The following is a 19,211-nucleotide window of genomic DNA, read 5'->3' on the forward strand; positions in this document are numbered from 1 at the left end:
GCACAGCTATTTTCAGGTCTCTCCAGAGGTGTTTGATCGGGTTCAAGTCCGGGCTCTGGCTGGGCCTCTCGAGGACAGATTCCTCAGAATTTTTTTAATCCATTTTAGAGTAAGGCAGTAACATAACACATTTTGGAAAAAGTTGAGTGGTCTGAATACTTTCGGAAGTAGTTAAGAAAAGGTTAAGAAAAGTTTGAAAAACCTCTACAGTGTCAGTGAGTTCAGAGTACATTTTACTCAACACTGCTTATACTGGCAGGTTTTGGGTCCTAAACCTATTTAAATTCAAAGGTGCTATAAGTAGGCTTCAATCACTTACACACAAGATTTCTTAAACAGTACACACTTTGTAAGATCTTGCCGGTCCCCCCCCCCCCCAAAATGTGTTTATAATCAAGTTCAATGGCCGCGGTGAGTTATTATTTTAAAGTTTGCTACAAATCGAGACGTATAATTATAGTGATCCATTTTGACTACTACAATTGTCGTCACACAGACCGATCACGGGCCGGCAGGCTACAAGGAGGCTCGCCCTCGTGCACGCTCTTTGCAAGTGCACCTAAGGGGGTGTGGTGTGCTATCAACGAGCCTGTCAAGTGCAGCGTCAACGAGCCTGTCAAGTGGAGATTGAGGGGCTGAACCAATGTCTATGGGGCTGACACGGTTTTAATGTCTATGGGCTGACAGAGGATGACAGAGTGGAGAATGGCGATGGAGTGCGCTCTCACTGTTTTGAAATATCTATTTAGTATGCAATTATAATTGAATAGATTTAGAATTCAATTTATTTATGATGACGATGCAGTTTCACAAATGATAGACTAAAATCATAAGAAAATACAGAATTGAGATTAAATAATTGTTATTTATATATATATTAGTCCACTTTATTCTGAGGTAATTCAATCTAGCCTAACTGAGTTGTGATCGGTTGTTGGGATAGTAGCCCATTAACTTTTTATTTTGAGGTGGAAGGATCATGGTCATATGTCTAGACTAGATAGGGTACTCGCACGTACTTAACTCTGCACCAATTTGAGTTCGATTTTACAAAGAGTCACCATGCCGGCATGTTCTGTATTTAACTGTACTAATCGTCACTCAAAGTCTAATCTTTATTTTTTCTGGCAAGTTGGTTGTAATTCTGATTGTCATACTTAATATTTACAGTCCGTGTTGTATTACAATGTTGACCTGGTAAGGCTGAGCTTTCAAATGAACCTTCTGCTACAAAAGCTTAACAGTAGGCTAGCATCTGGTTCATAGACATTAAAACAAGGTTGCCTTTCTCAGGCAGAATGAAAATGACTTCATCGACCGTGATCCTTTGCTAGTTACGGCCACTTTCACCATGATCCTTAGCAAAAAATTGTTGGTGCCATTCAGCCCCATTCAGTAATATGGCCTGCTTCAAATTCAAATACTTGCACCATCTGGAGTTTTAGACAGCGCTCACGTCATCCACGTATTCCTATCACTATCTACTAGTTTTAATGTCTATGGGATGAGAGGAGATATCCTTACCATGCTGAGAGCCCGTACTGTAGCATTCAATGTCATCAGAAAGAACTCAGTAGCGCACGATGTGTACAAGGCAAGCAGGAACGAGCTCCGCAAATCCATTAGGGATGCAAAAAGACCTCAGACTCAAACTTGAGTTGATGTTCGACAACTGACTCTGCATGTGGCAAGGACTACAGATTATCATGGGCAAAGGCAAATCCATCTGTCTGGTGCCTACCGACACCTCCCTCCCAGACGAGCTCAACACATTCTATGCTCGATTCGAGACAGAAGATAAATTCAATAAAAGTTTTTTATAAAGCCCTTACATCAGCTGATATCACAAAGTGCTGTACAGAAACCCAGCCTAAAACCCCAAACAGCAAGCACTGCAGGTGTAGAAGCACGGTGGTTAGGAAAAACTCCCCTGGAAAGGCCAGAACCTAGGAAGAAACCTAGAGAGGAACCAGGCTACGAGGGGTGGCCAGTCCTCTTCTGGCTGTGCCGGGTGGAGATTATAACAGAACATGGCCAAGATGTTCAAATGTTCATAGATGACCAGCAGGGTCAAATAATAATAATCACAGTGGTTGTTGAGGGTGCAACAGGTCAGCACCTCGGGGGTAAATGTAAGTTGGCCTTTCATAGCCGATTATTCAGAGTATCTCTACCGCTCCTGCTGTCTAGAGAGTTGAAAACAGCAGGTCTGGGATAGGTAGCACGTCCGGTGAACAGGTCAGGGTTCCATAGCCGCAGGCAGAACAGTTGAAACTGGAGCAGCAGCACGGCCAGGTGGACTGGGGACAGCAAGGAGTCAGGCCAGGTAGTCCTGAGGCATGGTCCACCGAGAGAGAGAATTAGAGAGAGCATACTTAAATTCACACAGGCCACCGGATAAGACAGGAGAAATGCTCCAAATATAACAGACTGACCCTAGCCCCCCGACACAAACTACTGCAGCATAAATACTGGAGGCTGAGACAGGAGGGGTCGGGAGACACTGTGGCCCCATCCGACGATACCCCCAGACAGGGCCAAACAGGCAGGATATAACCCCACCCACTTTGCCAAAGCACAGCCTCCACACCACAAGCATTTCAGTAGTCCAACCTAGAAGTGACAAAAGCATGGATTATTTTTTCTGCATCCTTTTTGGACAGAAAGTTTCAGATTTTTGCAATGTTACGTAGATGGAAAAAGCTGTCCTTGAAACAGTCTTGATATGTTCGTCAAAAGAGAGATCAGGATCCATAATAACGCCTAGGTCCTTCACAGTTTTTTTTTTTTAGACGACTGTACAACCATCAAGGTTAATTGTCAGATTCAACAGAAGATCTTTGTTTCTTGGGACCTAGAACTTGCATCTCTGTTTTGTCTGAGTTTAAAAGTAGAAACATTTGCAGCCATCCTTATGTCTCAAACACAGGCTTCCGGCGAGGGCAATTTTGGGGCTTCACCATGTTTCATCGAAATGTACAGCTGTGTGTCATCCGCATAGCAGTGAAAGTTAACATTATGTTTCCGAATGACATAACCAAGAGGTAAAATATATAGTGAAAACAATAGTGGTCCTAAAACGGAACCTTGGGGAACACCGGAATTTACAGTTGATTTGTCAGAGGAAAAACCATCCACAGAGACAAACTGATATCTTTCCGACAGATAAGATCTAAACCAGGCCAGAACTTGTCCGTGTAGACCAATTTGGGTTTCCAATCTCTCCAAAAGAATGTGGTGATCGATGGTATCAAAAGCAGCACTAAGGTCTAGGAGCACGAGGACAGATTTGGTCTGACGCCATTAAAAGGTCATTTACCACCTTCACAAGTGCAGTCTCAGTGCTATGATGGGGTCTAAAACCAGACTGAAGCGTTTCATATACATTGTTTGTCTTCAGGAAGGCAGTGAGTTGCTGTGCAACAGCTTTTTCTAACATTTTTGAGAGGAATGGGAGATTCGTGAACTGGGTTCTAAGTCTTTGTATGGTGGATAGGCTATCAATGGAAAAACAGCCTTTCAAAATAATAGTACTTCCTGGTTGGATTTTCCTCAGGTTTTCGCCTGTCATATCAGTTCTGTTATACTCACAGACATTATTTTAACAGTTTTGGAAACGTTAGAGTGTTTTCTACCCAAATCTACTAGTTATATGCATATCCTATCTTCTGGGCCTGAGTAACAGGCAGTTTAATTTGGGCACGCTTTTCATCCGAAATTCCGAATGCTGCCCCCTACCCTCGTGAAGTTAAGTACAGCAGTACATCTCCTCCTCATGGACTGCACCAGATTTTCCAGTTCTTGCTGTGAGATGTTACCCCACTCTTCCACCAAGGCACTTGCAAGTTCCCGGACATTTCTGGGGGGAATGGCCCTAGCCCTCACCCTCGGATCCAACAGGTCCCAGACGTGCTAAATGGGATTGAGATCCGGGCTCTTCGCTGGCAATTGCAGAACACTGACATTCCTGTTTTGCAGGAAATCAGGCACAGAATGAGCAGTATGGCTGGTGGCATTGTCATGCTGGAGGGTCATGTCAGGATGAGCCTGTAGGAAGGGTACCACATGAGGGAGGAGGATGTCTTCCCTGTAACGCACCACGGTGAGACTAAACCGCGACTCGTCAGTGAAGAGCTCTTTTTGCCAGTCCTGTCTGGTCCAGTGACGGTGGGTTTGTGCCCGTAGGCGACGTTGTTGTCGGTGATGTATGGTGAGGACCTGCCTTACAACAGGCCTACAAGCCCTCAGTCCAGCCTCTCTCAGCCTATTGCGGACAGTCTGAGCACTGATGGAGGGATTGTGCGTTCCTTGTGTTACTCAGGCAGTTATTGTTGCCATCCTGTACCTGTCCCACAGGTGTGATGTTGGGATGTACCGATCCTGTGCAGGTGTTGTTACACGGGATGTTTATTTTTTTTGTTGAGTTTACATGCGCGCACACACACAAATACACACACATACATTCATGCAACACACCCATCACAGCTGCTGCTACCGGACTCTGTTTATGATTGCAGCATTTTAACACTTTTCCCCCAATCCCCCTTGCCCAAAACACATGTAAATGAATGGTTCCTTCCTGTATTATACTTATGATAAAATGTTTAATCTATTCTACTGAGCCATTTACTTTGTTTGTATCTTTATCTTTTTTTTCTTGTTGCATTGTCGAGGAGGAACCTGCAAGTAAGCATTTCATTGGAACACCATGTGTATCCTGTACATATGACTAATAACAATTTGAAACTTTCTCCACCCTACAGGCAGCTAAAGAAGCTCAGTGAAGACAGTTTAACCAAGCAGCCAGAGGAAGTCTTTGATGTGCTAGAGAAAATTGGCGAAGGGTGAGTCCTGGATGTGTTTCGTTATGGACAGTTGGAGCTGAATTGCCATGTTTCAGTTCTGAGAAGCACCGCTATCCCTCTCTGACTTACATTAGACTCAAGGAAGAAGAGCAACATAACACCACGACATACGTGTCACTCGTTTCCTGTTACTCAACTTTCTGTTAGTGTCTGTGATTAACATGCCCTCTTGTGTTGCATCATGAATGACAGCTGATCGATGTATGAGTAAGTTGTGCTGCACGAGTCACTGATGTTAGGTTCTAAAAACTCTACGGACACTATGAAAGCTCAACCAAGTTTATTATTCCAAAAGGATCAAAACAGCTGCATTAGACAAACATTTTCACACAAGCATTAATATTTAACCCCTTCTCCTAGGCTGAGTCTCCTCCTACCCATCTGAACAAATATTGTATCTTTACTGCTAGGCATGAAACTAAGTAATACGGCCATAAACTTTTCTTTCTCCCTTAACGTGACGTGACCTGACCTCGACCCCCTTCTTCACTAATCCATGTCTCTCTGCCCTTGTCAATGCCTGCCACGTGATCGCTTCCCTGCACTCAGTACATTCCACGTTTAATTGCACACACTATATACCTTCCTCCTACAGATAACCATTAACTTCTGGTGTAGACCCTCTAAACCTAAGCTCTCCCTCAGTGACATGAATACGTATATTTCATATTCTCAGAACCCAACAGTCCCTCTTGAACAATACCTTCTTACTATTCAACTTAAAGTTGAAGTCAGAAGTTTACATACACTTAGGTTGGAGTTATTAAAACTAGTTTTTCAACCACTCCACAAATGTTTTGTTAACAAACTATAGTTTTGGCAATTCAGTTAGGACATCTACTTTGTGCATGACAAGTAATTTTTCCAACAAATGTTTACAGACAGATTATTTCACTTATAATTCACTGTATCACAATTCCAGTGGGTCAGAAGTTTACATACACAAAGTTGACTGTGCCTTTAAACAGGTTGGAAAATTCCATAAAATGATGTCATGGCTTTAGAAGCTTCTGATAGGCTAATTGACATCATTTGAGTCAATTAGAGGTTTACCTGTGGATGTATTTCAAGGCCTACCTTCAAACTCAGTTCCTCTTTGCTTGACATCATGGGAAAATCAAAAGAAATCAGCCAAGACGTCAGAAAAAACATTTTAGTCCTCCACAAGTCTGGTTCTTCCTTGGGAGCAATTTCCAAATGCCTGAAGGTACCACGTTCATCTGTACAAACAATAGTACACAAGGATAAACACCATGGGACCACACAGCCGTCACACCGTTCAGGAAGGAAAAGGAGGAAAAGGGGGGGGCTTGCAAGCCGAAGAACACCATCCCAACCGTGAAGCACGGGAGTGGCAGCATCATGTTGTTGGGGTGCTTTGCTGCAGGAGGGACTGGTGCACTTCACAAAATAGATGGCATCATGAGGGAGGAAAATTATGTGGATATATTGAAGCAACATCTCAAGACAACAGTCAGGAAGTTAAAGCTTGGTTGCAAATGGGTCTTCCAAATGGACAATGACCCCAAGCATACTTTCAAAGTTTTGGCAAAATGGCATAAAGACAACAAAGTCAAGGTATTTGCGTGGCCATCACAAAGCCCAGACCTCAATCCTATAAAAAATTTGTGGGCAGAACTGAAAACGCGTGTGCGAGCAAGGAGGCCTTTACAACCCTTACTCAGTTACACCAGCTCTGTCAGGAGGAATGGACCAAAATTCACCCAACTTATTGTGGGAAGCTTGTGGAAGGCTACCTGAAGCGTTTGACCCAAGTTAAACAATTTAAAGGCAATGCTACCAAATACTAGTTGAGTGTATGTAAACTTCTGACCCACTGGAAATGTGATGAAATAAATAAAAGCTGAAATAAATTATTCTCTGTACTACTATGATTCTGACATTTCACATTCTTAAAATAAGGTGGTGATCCTAACTGACCAAAGACAGGGAATTCTTACTAGGATTAAATGTCAGGAATTGTGAAAAACTGAGTTTAAATGTATTTGGCTAAGGTGTATTTAAACTTCTGACTTCAACTGTACATAAACTTGGAAATTACTTATAAATGGACAAACAATGATAATAAAACATGAACACAAAATAAACATAACACTCACAGTGTCCAATCCAAGATGGCGTAGCAGTCGGACGTGTGTTTGTATTGTCCTGTCGCGTGTAAATAGTAAATAGTAAATAGTCTTCGTATTTTTCGTATACATTTCGTATATATTTTAATTTCACTTTCCATCTAGGAACTGAATATACATTCCTACATTCCGCCTCACCCAATGTGGTACGGACCTGCTATTTTTTTTATACTTTAGAACCGTAACCCCAATCAGAAGCTAGCCAGATAACTAGCTAGTAGTCAGTTAGCCACTGCTGCGGTCTTCACCCTCAACTCGGACACAGCCAGCTTCAATACCGGGCCAATACCTGCCAGTCTGCAAGCGCGATATCAACCCAGAGCATATAGGACTGCTTTTTCTCTACCACATCACCGGATTCCTGACGCAAGCTCTGGACAATTACACCGTATCATCACAGCTAGCTAGCTGCAACCGAGTGGCTACTACTGGCTAACACCTCTGTCCCGAAGCAAGCACCAGTTAGCCTTGAGCTAGCCTCGAGCTAGGCCCATCTGCCGGCTAGCTGAAGAGGTCTACCAGCGAATTCTTGGGCTACAATACCAGCTACAAGCTAATTTAGCCATTATTTTTTTGCCGCTGCTAGTAGCTTTTACCTTCTGCACAGACACCAGCCCTGTTATTAGCCTGGATATTACTCACCAATTTACCAGCATCGGACTGTCTCTCGACAACAACGCCGGATTCCTACCGTAATCCCTGAGCCACTGCTTCTGATCCTCACAGCTAGCTTGCGGCTAGCGCAGCTAGCGCCACTGCCACGAAGCTAGCACCAGTTAGCAAACACAATTCTACAATTCACAACCTCTCTTTCGCCATCGCCATCTGGCTTGGATTCTCTGTCGACACGACCACGTCTGAGCAGACCCCCTCCGTCTGAGCAGACCACCCCCCGGGCTACTAACTTTAAACGCCGCGAGGCCTCCCTGCTCCATCTACGGCTGCCCCCTGGACACTATGATCACTTGGCTACATAGCTGATGCATGCTTGACTGTCCATTAATTCACGGTACTCCATTCTGTTTATTTGTGTTTTATCTGTCGGCTCTGTGCTTTAACTCAGGATCTGTGTGTAGTTAATCCGACCCTCTCTGCCTAGTCGTCGCCATTTTTACCTGTTGTTGCTGTGTTAGACTAGCACCCTGTTATTGCTGCTGTTATCTTACCTGTTGTTTTAGCTAGCTCTCCCAATCAAGACCTGCAATCACTTTATGCCTTATTGTATGTCTCTCTCAAATATCAATATGCCTTGCATACTGTTGTTCAGGCTAGTTTTCATTATCATTGTTTTGGTTTGCAATGGACCCTGTAGTTCCACTCTCCGTACCTCTGATACCCCCTTTGTCCCACCCCCCACACATGCGGTGACCTCACCCATTGAGACCAGCATGTCCAGAGATACAACCTCTCTTATCATCACCCAGTGCCTGGGCTTGCCTCCGCTGTACCCGCGCCCCTCCATACCCCTGTCTGCACATTATGCCCAGAATCTATTCTACCACGCCCATAAATCTGCTCCTTTTATTCTTTGTCCCCAACGCTCTAGGCGACCAGTTTTGATAGCCTTTAGCCGCACCCTCATCCTACTACTCCTCTGTTCCTCGGGTGATGTGGAGGTAAACCCAGGCCCTGCATGTCCCCAGTCACCCTCATTTGTTGACTTCTGCGATCGAAAAAGCCTTGGCCTCATGCATGTCAACATCAGAAGCCTCCTCCCTAAGTTTGCCTTACTCACCGCTTTAGCACACTCTGCCAATCCTGATGTCCTTGCCGTGTCCGAATCCTGGCTTAGGAAGGCCACCAAAAATTCTGAGATTTCCATACCCAACTATAACACTTTCCGTCAAGATAGAACTGCCAAAGGGGGAGGAGTTGCAATCTACTGCAGAGATAGCCTGCAAAGTTCTGTCATACTTTCCAGGTCTATGCCCAAACAGTTCGAACTTCTAATTTTAAAAATTAATCTCTCCAGAAATAAGTCTCTCACTGTTGCCGCCTGCTACCGACCCCCCTCAGCTCCCAGCTGTGCCCTGGACACCATCTGTGAATTGATCGCTCCCCATCTAGCTTCAGAGTTTGTTCTGTTAGGTGACCTAAACTGGGATATGCTTAACACCCCGGCAGTCCTACAATCCAAGCTTGATGCCCTCAATCTCACACAAATCATCAAGGAACCCACCAGGTACAACCCTAAATCCGTAAACATGGGCACCCTAATAGACATTATCCTGACCAACCTGCCCTCCAAATACACCTCTGCTGTCTTCAATCAAGATCTCAGCGATCACTGCCTCATTGCCTGTATCCGCCACGGGTCCGCGGTCAAACGACCACCCCTCATCACTGTCAAACGCTCCCTAAAACACTTCTGCGAGCAGGCCTTTCTAATCGACCTGGCCCGGGTACCCTGGAAGGATATTGACCTCATCCCGTCAGTTGAGGATGCCTGGTCATTCTTTAAATGTTACTTCCTCACCATATTAGACAAGCATGCTCCGTTCAAAAAATGCAGAACCAAGAACAGATATAGCCCTTGGTTCACTCCAGACCTGACTGCCCTCGACCAGCACAAAAACATCCTGTGGCGAACTGCAATAGCATCGAAGAGCCCCCGCGATATGCAACTGTTCAGGGAAGTCAGGAACCAATACACGCAGTCAGTCAGGAAAGCAAAGGCCAGCTTTTTCAAGCAGAAATTCGCATCCTGTAGCTCTAACTCCAAAAAGTTCTGGGATACTGTAAAGTCCATGGAGAACAAGAGCACCTCCTCCCAGCTGCCCACTGCACTGAGGCTAGGTAACACGGTCACCACCGATAAATCCGTGATAATCGAAGACTTCAACAAGCATTTCTCAATGGCTGGCCATGCCTTCCTCCTGGCGACTCCAACCTTGGCCAACAGCCCCGCCCCCCCCGCTGCTACTCGCCCAAGCCTCCCCAGCTTCTCCTTTACCCAAATCCAGATAGCAGATGTTCTGAAAGAGCTGGAAAACCTGGACCCATACAAATCAGCTGGGCTTGACAATCTGGACCCCCTATTTCTGAAACTGTCCGCCGCCATTGTCGCACCCCCTATTACCAGCCTGTTCAACCTCTCCTTCGTATCATCTGAGATCCCCAAGGATTGGAAAGCTGCCGCGGTCATCCCCCTCTTCAAAGGGGGAGACACCCTGGACCCAAACTGTTACAGACCTATATCCATCCTGCCCTGCCTATCTAAGGTCTTCGAAAGCCAAGTCAACAAACAGATCACTGACCATCTCGAATCCCACCGTACCTTCTCCGCTGTGCAATCCGGGTTCCGAGCCGGTCACGGGTGCACCTCAGCCACGCTCAAGGTACTAAACGACATCATAACCGCCATCGATAAAAGACATTACTGTGCAGCCGTCTTCATCGACCTGGCCAAGGCTTTCGACTCTGTCAATCACCATATTCTTATCGGCAGACTCAGTAGCCTCGGTTTTTCTAATGACTGCCTTGCCTGGTTCACCAACTACTTTGCAGACAGAGTTCAGTGTGTCAAATCGGAGGGCATGTTGTCCGGTCCTCTGGCAGTCTCTATGGGGGTACCACAGGGTTCAATTCTCGGGCCGACTCTTTTCTCTGTATACATCAATGATGTTGCTCTTGCTGCGGGCGATTCCCTGATCCACCTCTACGCAGACGACACCATTCTATATACTTCCGGCCCTTCCTTGGACACTGTGCTATCTAACCTCCAAACGAGCTTCAATGCCATACAACACTCCTTCCGTGGCCTCCAACTGCTCTTAAACGCTAGTAAAACCAAATGCATGCTTTTCAACCGTTCGCTGCCTGCACCCGCACGCCCGACTAGCATCACCACCCTGGACGGTTCCGACCTAGAATATGTGGACATCTATAAGTACCTAGGTGTCTGGCTAGACTGCAAACTCTCCTTCCAGACTCATATCAAACATCTCCAATTCAAAATCAAATCAAGAATCGGCTTTCTATTCCGCAACAAAGCCTCCTTCACTCACGCCGCCAAACTTACCCTAGTAAAACTGACTATCCTACCGATCCTCGACTTCGGCGATGTCATCTACAAAATAGCTTCCAACACTCTACTCAGCAAACTGGATGCAGTTTATCACAGTGCCATTCGTTTTGTTACTAAAGCACCTTATACGACCCACCACTGCGACCTGTATGCCCTAGTCGGCTGGCCCTCGCTACATGTTCGTCGTCAGACCCACTGGCTCCAGGTCATCTACAAGGCTATGCTAGGTAAAGTGCCGCCTTATCTCAGTTCACTGGTCACGATGGCTACACCCACCCGCAGCACGCGCTCCAGCAGGTGTATCTCACTGATCATCCCTAAAGCTAAAACCTCATTTGGACGCCTTTCCTTCCAGTTCTCTGCTGCCTGCGACTGGAACGAATTGCAAAAATCTCTGAAGTTGGAGACTTTTATCTCCCTCAACAACTTTAAAAATCTGCTATCCGAGCAGCTAACCGATCGCTGCAGCTGTACATAGTCCATCTGTAAACTACCCACCCAATTTACCTACCTCACCCCCCATACTGCTTTTATTTATTTACTTTTCTGCTCTTTTGCACACCAGTATCTCTTCTTGCACATGATCATCTGATGATTTATCACTCCAGTGTTAATCTGCTAAATTGTAATTATTCGATTTATTGCCTACCTCATGCCTTTTGCACACATTGTATATAGATTCTCTTTTTTTCTACCATGTTATTGACTTGTTTATTGTTTACTCCATGTGTAACTCTGTGTTGTCTGTTCACACTGCTATGCTTTATCTTGGCCAGGTCGCAGTTGCAAATGAGAACTTGTTCTCAACTAGCCTACCTGGTTAAATAAAGGTGAAATAAAAAAAATAAAAAAAAACAGTGAGGTTTACAAACTCAGAGACTTATGGCCTCTGTTCTATGATCACACAATCTTATTTCCATCTCTCATAGAACACTGATAATAACGTGTCCACTGGATCCGTTGACTTCTCCCAGTTCAACATTCTCCTTCTGGTTCCTAAGAGAGTTATAGCCAAAAGACTTGCAACGCAACGAGAAACACAAAACATAACGGTATTAACAATGTGGTAAGCTATGCATAATTATATATGCATGCAAACCCAAAGTTTAATAACATGACAATTCTCATTCTCTATTCACCTGACTATGCCTTCAGAATACTTTAGTTCGGCAAAAATGAAAGCCCTAAAAAGCCACCTTATGCTTTGGCCCAGTCTTCCCCGTTAGACCACCGGATCCAAGAGGTGTTCCCAAGCCATGCCATTCTCACTTTGCTCCCCATCTCCTTCTTTGCCACCTGATAGGCACCTTACCTGAGACAAGTGCTTATCTCTAATCAACGCTACATCCTCTTGAGGTAACTCGGCACTGTATAGACTTTTTAAATTTTTTAATTTTACCTTTGTTTAACTAGGCAAGTCAGTTAACCTCACTAGGGTATGTGGGACGGTAGCGTCCCACCTCGTTAACAAACAGCCAGTGAAACTGCAGGGCGCCAAATTCAAAACAGAAATCCCATAATTAAAATTCCTCAAACATGCATGTATTTTACACCATTTTAAAGATTCACTTGTTGTAAATCCAGCCACAGTGTCCGATTTCATAAAGGCTTTACGACGAAAGTAAACCAAATGATTATGTTAGGTCACAGCCAAGTCACAGAAAAACACAGCCATTTTTCCAGCCAAAGAGAGGAGTCACAAAAAGCAGAAATAGAGATAAAATGAATCACTAACCTTTGATGATCTTCATCAGATGACACTCATAGGACTTCATGTTACACAATACATGTATGTTTTGTTCGGTAAAGTTCATATTTATATCCAAAAATCAGAGTTTACATTGGCGCGTTATGTTCAGTAGTTCCAAAACATCCGGTGATTTTGCAGAGAGCCACATCATTTTACAGAAATACTCATAATAAACATTGATAAAAGATACAACTGTTATGCATGGAATTTTAGATCCACTTCTCCTTAATGCAACCGCTGTGTCAGATTTCAAAAAAGCTTTACGGGAAAAGCAAACCATGCAATAATCTGAGTACGGCACTCAGACGAAAAATCAGGCCAAACAGATATCCGCCATGTTGGAGTCAACAGAGGTCAGAAATAGCATTATAAATGATCACTTACCTTTGATCTTCATCAGAATGCACTCCCAGGAATCCCAGGAATCCCAGTTCCACAATAAATGTTTGTTTTGTTCGATAATGTCCATCATTTATGTCCAAATACCTCCTTGTTGTTCGCGTGTTCAGTACACAATCCAAACTCACGACGCGTGTGCAAGTCCAGCGGAAAGTACGGACAAAAAGTTATATTACAGTCCGTAGAAACATGTCAAACCAAGTATAGAATCAATCTTTAGGATGTTTTTAACATAAATCTTCAATAATGTTCCACCCGGAGAATTCCTTTGTCTGTAGAATTGCAATGGAACAGAGCTCGCTCTCACGTGAACGCGCGAGACTGAGCTCGTGGCTCTCTGGCAGACCTCGGACTCATTCCCCTCTCATTCGCCCCCACTTCACAGTAGAAGCATCAAACAAGGTTCTAAAGACTGTTGACATAGTAGAAGCCTTAGGAAGTGCAACTTGACCCCATAGACACTGTGTATTCGACAGGCCAAGAGTTGAAAACCTACAAACCTCAGACTTCCTGGTTGGATTTTTTCTCAGGTTTTTGCCTGCCATATGAGTTCAGAGTGTTTTCTATCCAAATCTACTAGTAATATGCATATTCTAGCTTTTATGGCTAAGTAGCAGGCAGTTTAATTTGGGCACGCTTTTCATCCAAAATTCCCAATGCTGCCGCCTACCCTAGAGAAGTTGATATTGTCACATTTGATGGCCCTTGATACTGTCCCGATTTCAATATCCAAATAGATACATCCATTTTTCCCACGTACGCGAGTCTCTCACCTGAGCCGCTATCACCATCCTCTCTGGTCCATTTCTCCCACCAGCACCCAGGAACATGAGAGAAATGTGAATGATATTTCTCTCCACGCTCACTCCACATGCGTGGTCTCAGGACTCTGGTGCAATCCTGCTGCCGGTACCCAGGTTAATGGCTCGGACTCAGATAGAAGTGTAAAAAATCACTGTCGCATTGAATGCCTTTGTCGCACAGTGTGTGTTTGTGGCCAAATTATTCCTACATGCATTCAGACTAGAGGTCGACCGATTATGATTTTTCAACGCCGATACCGATTATTGGAGGACCAAAAAAAAGGCGATACCGATTTAATATATATATATATTTTTTATATATTTTTAATTATTATTATTATCATACAATGTGATTTTCTGGATTTTTGTTTTAGATTCCGTCTCTCACAGTTGAAGTGTACCTATCATAAAAATTACAGACCTCGACATGCTTTGTAAGTAGGAAAACCTTCAAAATCGGCAGTGTATCAAATACTTGTTCTCCCCACTGTATATATATTTATTTGTAATAATGACAATTACAACAATACTGAATGAACACTTATTTTAACTTAATATAATACATCAATAAAATCAATTTAGCCTCAAATAAATAATGAAACATGTTCAAATTGGTTTAAATTATGCAAAAACAAAGTGTTGGAGAAGAAAGTAAAAGTGCAATATGTGCCATGTAAGAAAGCTAACGTTTCTTGCTCAGAACATGAGAACATATGAAAGCTGGTGGTTTTAACATGAGTCTTCAATATTCCCAGGTAAGAAGTTTTAGGTTGTAGTTATTATAGGAATTATAGGACTATTTCTCTCTATACGATTTGTATTTCATATACCTTTGACTATTGGAGCACTTTAGTATTGCCAGTGTAACAGTATAGATTCCGTCCCTCTCCTCGCTCCTACCTGGGCTCGAACCAGGAACACATCGACAACATCCACCCTCGAAGCAGCGTTACCCATGCAGAGCAAGGGGTATAACTACTCCAAGTCTCAGAGCGAGTGACATTTGAAACGCTATGAGCGCGCACCCCGCTAACTAGCTAGGTTACACATTGGTTACACCAGCCTAATCTCAGGAGTTGATAGGCTTGAAGTCATAAACAGCGCAATGCTTGAAGCACAGCGAAGAGCTGCTGGCAAAACACACAAAATTGCTGTTTGAATGAATGCTTACGAGCCTGCTGGTGCATACCATCGCTCAGTCAGACTGCTCTATCAAATCATAGACTTAATTATAACATAAAAACACACAGAAATACGAGCCTTAGGTCATTAATATGGTCGAATCCGGAAACTATCATCTCGAAAACAAAACATTCATTATTTCAGTGAAATACGGAACCGTTACGTATTTTATCTAACGGGTGGCATCTATAAGTCTAAATATACCTGTTACATTGCACAACCTTCAATGTTATGTCATAATTACGTAAAATTCTGGCAAATTAGTTCGCAACGAGCCAGGCGGCCCAAACTGTTGCATATACCCTGACTCTGCGTGCAATGAACGCAAGAGAAGTGACACAATTTCACCTGGTTAATATTGCCTGCTAACCTGGATTTATTTTAGCTAAATATGCAGTTTAAAAATATATACGTCTGTGTATTGATTTTAAGAAAGGCATTGATGTTTATGGTTAGGTACAGTCGTGCAACGATTGTGCTTTTTTCACAAATGTGCTTTTGTTAACCTCTAACGAGCCTCTACCCCGGGTCCGGGATCACCCCTCACCCCCCCACACACTGATTAGCATAGCTAGCATAGCTTCACAAGTAGATAGTAGCATCTAAATATCATTAAATCACAAGTCCAAGACACCAGATGAAAGATACAGATCTTGTGAATAAAGCCACCATTTCAGATTTTTTAAATGTTTTACAGGGAAGACAAAATATGTAAATCTATTAGCTAAACACGTCAGCAAAATACACCACTTTTCTAACTCCATCAGTTTCTTACTACTTCAGGTGCTATCACCAATTCGGCTAAACTAAGATATTGATAGCCACTAACAAAGAAAAAACCTCTTCAGATGACAGTCTGATAACATATTTATGGTATAGGATAGGTTTTGTTAGAAAAAAGTGCATATTTCAGGTAGAAATCACAGTTTACAATTGCACCTACCATCACAAGACGACTAGAATTACTATAGAGAGCAACGTGTATGACCAATTTACTCTTAATAAAACATTTCATAAGAATAGACAAAGCATAGCAATGGAAAGACCCAGATCTTGTGATTCCAGACAATATTTCAGATTTTCTAAGCGTTTTACAGCGAAAACACAATAAATCGATAAGTTAGCATACCACATGTGAAAACGTTACCAGAGCATCGATTCCAGCCAAAGAGCGCTATAACGTAATCACCGCCAAAATATATTAATTTTTTCACTAACCTTCTCAGAATTCTTCCGATGACACTCCTGTAACATCATTTTACAACATACATATACAGTTTGTTCGAAAAGGTGCATATTTAGCCATACAAAACCGTGGTTACACAATAAAAATACTAGGAAATCAAGCCTCAATATGTCTGACGTCATCTATCAGAGTGATCTAGTTTAATTGAAAGCTAATCATATACTTGACTAAAAAATACAGGGTTGACAGGAATCGAAAGACAAATTAGTTCTTAATGCAACCGCTGATTTACATTTTTTAAATTATCCTTACTTTTCAATACAGGTTGCGCCAAGCGAAGCTATAGCAAACAAGATGGCGACATAAACGTTTAACATTTATCGACAGAAACACGATTTATCATCATAAATTGTTCTTACTGTGAGCTGTTCTTCCATCAGAATCTTGGGCAAAGAATCCTTTCTTGGGTCGAATCTTCTTTTGGTCGATAGATGTCCTCTGTCCTTCGAAATATCCACTAACGATCGAACGGGACCCCGAAACGTGTCCAAAGTTTCAGAGTGCACAACAAAGAAATTCCTCAAAATCGCACTAAACGGATATAAATTGCTATAAAACGGTTCAAATTAACTACATTATGATGTTTTTAACAACTATAACGACTGAAAACATGACCGGAGAAATATCACTCTCTAAAAAACGATTTGGAAGGAGGCAGGTCTGATGTCCATTTTGCGCATGACGCATGCAGGGAGAGAGCGGTACTTCTACGTTTTCGTGTTTTATAGTGGCTCTGATTGTGCAATAGACTCCATTCAAAACGTGATGACGTACAGACACCCAGAGGAAGACGTAGGCAGTGTCGGTTTCTTCATAGCATTCACTGTCGCCTTAAAAACAGACTCCAGATCAGGGGTAAAAATTTCTGAAATCTGACCCCTGTCATGAAAAGTGCTGTAGATATTGTTCTGTACCACTCAGAGACAAAATTCCAACGGCTATAGAAACTAGAAAGTGTTTTCTATCCAATAATAACAATAATATGCATATTGTACGATCAAGAATTTAGCACGAGGCAGTTTAATTTGGAGACCCAAATATGCTAATGCGGAACAGCACCCCCTATAGTTCCAAGAAGTTAAATCATCCCCCGTTTGACGAAGTTGGCTATGTTTGTTAGAAAGAAATAGTCTTCACACAGTTCGCAACGAGCCAGGCGGCCCAAACTGCTGCATATAATATACCCTGACTCTGTTGCAAGAGAAGTGACACAAAGAAATTCATGTTAGCATGCAATATTAACTAAATATGCAGGTTTAAAAAATATATACTTGTGTATTGATTTTAAGAAAGGCATTGATGTTTATGGTTAGGTACACGTTGGAGCAACAACAGTCTTTTTTCGCAAATGCGCACCGCATCGATTATATGCAACACGCTAGCAGGACACGCTAGATAAACTAGTAATATCATCAACCATGTGTAGTTAACTAGTGATTATGATTGATTGTTTTTTATAAGATAAGTTTAATGCTAGCTAGCAACTTACCTTGGCTTCTTACTGCATTTGCGTAACAGGCAGGCTCCTCGTGGCGTGCAATGAGAGGCAGGTGGTTAGAGCGTTGGACTAGTTAACCGTGACGTTGCAAGATTGAATCCCCGAGCTGACAAGGTAAAAAATCTGTCGTTCTGCCCCTGAACAAGGCAGTTAACCCACCGTTCCTAGGCCGTCATTGAAAATAGAATGTGTTCTTTACTGACTTGCTTAGTTAAATAAAGGTGTAAAAAAAAATCTAAATCTGCCAAATCGGTGTCTAAAAATACCGATTTCGGATTGTCATGAAATCTTGAAATTGGCCCTAATTAATCGGCCGTTCCGATTAATCGGTCGACCTCTAATTCAGACACCATCTGACGTCACCTTCCATGATCAAAACAGCACTTTAGTTCAATTCATTTCTGTTTCAGGAAATCCAGACAAGCATAGACTATTTGACAAATTATTACATTCCCAATTTCTTAGTAACATTATCTCTATGACAAACGTCAAAGACCATAACATACTGTACTGTTTGAAAACCACTTTCAAAATTAGGTCATACTCCCTTATTTTACTGGCGACCTCTCGGAAGAGTTACCAGATCAGGAAGTTAGCACCGTAACCCATCTGGGAATCCCACACTCCAGTAGACCCAATCTGGTGAAATTTGTATCGAAACAAGGACAAAAATGAAATCAGCAATACACATATCTTAATCGATTTGGAGTAATTGTCATCCCTTATTAACATATAATTTGCCTTCTATATGCAGACTGAACAAAATACATTTGTATATTTACCCAAGGACCAGGGCCCTGGAAACTAGTAATTTCCGCTTTGAACCCGTGATTCAAAAACAATATGTTAAATAAAAAATAAACTAATATTTCCTTATGGAGTTATCAAAAGTTGTCTCATTAAGTAATGGTAGAATAGAGACTGGTGTTTCTCATTCATTTTATAATTAAATCCCACCTGTTTCAATCATTTCTAGTGAGATTGATCAGGCCTCACCAGAAAGTCAGGATGAAGGGCATTCGACACCATTAAATATTTCCTCTCCCTTTTCTTTCCCTGTCCTTCAGAAACCTTTTAAACATTTCCATCCTTTTGCATACCCAATTTTAAAACCAAAATTGGAAAGACCCCACTAAATAAATCCCACGTTATCAACACCACTTAACGCATATTCACAACCGGTAAATTGTGTTTGTGTGTGTGTGGTAAACCGTAGGTCAAAAACACATGAACAGGCTTTACTAATCTGGGAACTCTAATCCAGATACTTTCATACTTAAAACTGCCAAAT

At 42.6% G+C, this 19,211-nt stretch overlaps 1 protein-coding gene across 2 annotated transcripts in view; it reads left to right on the plus strand.

The window, feature by feature from the left end:
- LOC139535329 (serine/threonine-protein kinase 4-like) overlaps window positions 1-19,211 on the plus strand; it is a 66,923-nt gene that overhangs the window by 3,992 nt on the left and 43,720 nt on the right. Inside the window, exons 1-2 of one of the 2 annotated variants that reach the window (XM_071334635.1) lie at window positions 4,768-4,844; window positions 11,972-12,108. In XM_071334635.1, coding sequence (XP_071190736.1) covers window positions 12,104-12,108 — 5 coding nt within the window. In that variant the 5' untranslated portion in view covers window positions 4,768-4,844; window positions 11,972-12,103. Of the gene's footprint in view, window positions 1-4,763; window positions 4,845-11,971; window positions 12,109-19,211 lie in introns of those variants that run through there. The other variant, XM_071334634.1, reaches the window with a different exon arrangement.

This window comes from Salvelinus alpinus, chromosome 12 (genome assembly GCF_045679555.1).
Source record: "Salvelinus alpinus chromosome 12, SLU_Salpinus.1, whole genome shotgun sequence".
Lineage (NCBI taxonomy): Eukaryota > Metazoa > Chordata > Actinopteri > Salmoniformes > Salmonidae > Salvelinus > Salvelinus alpinus.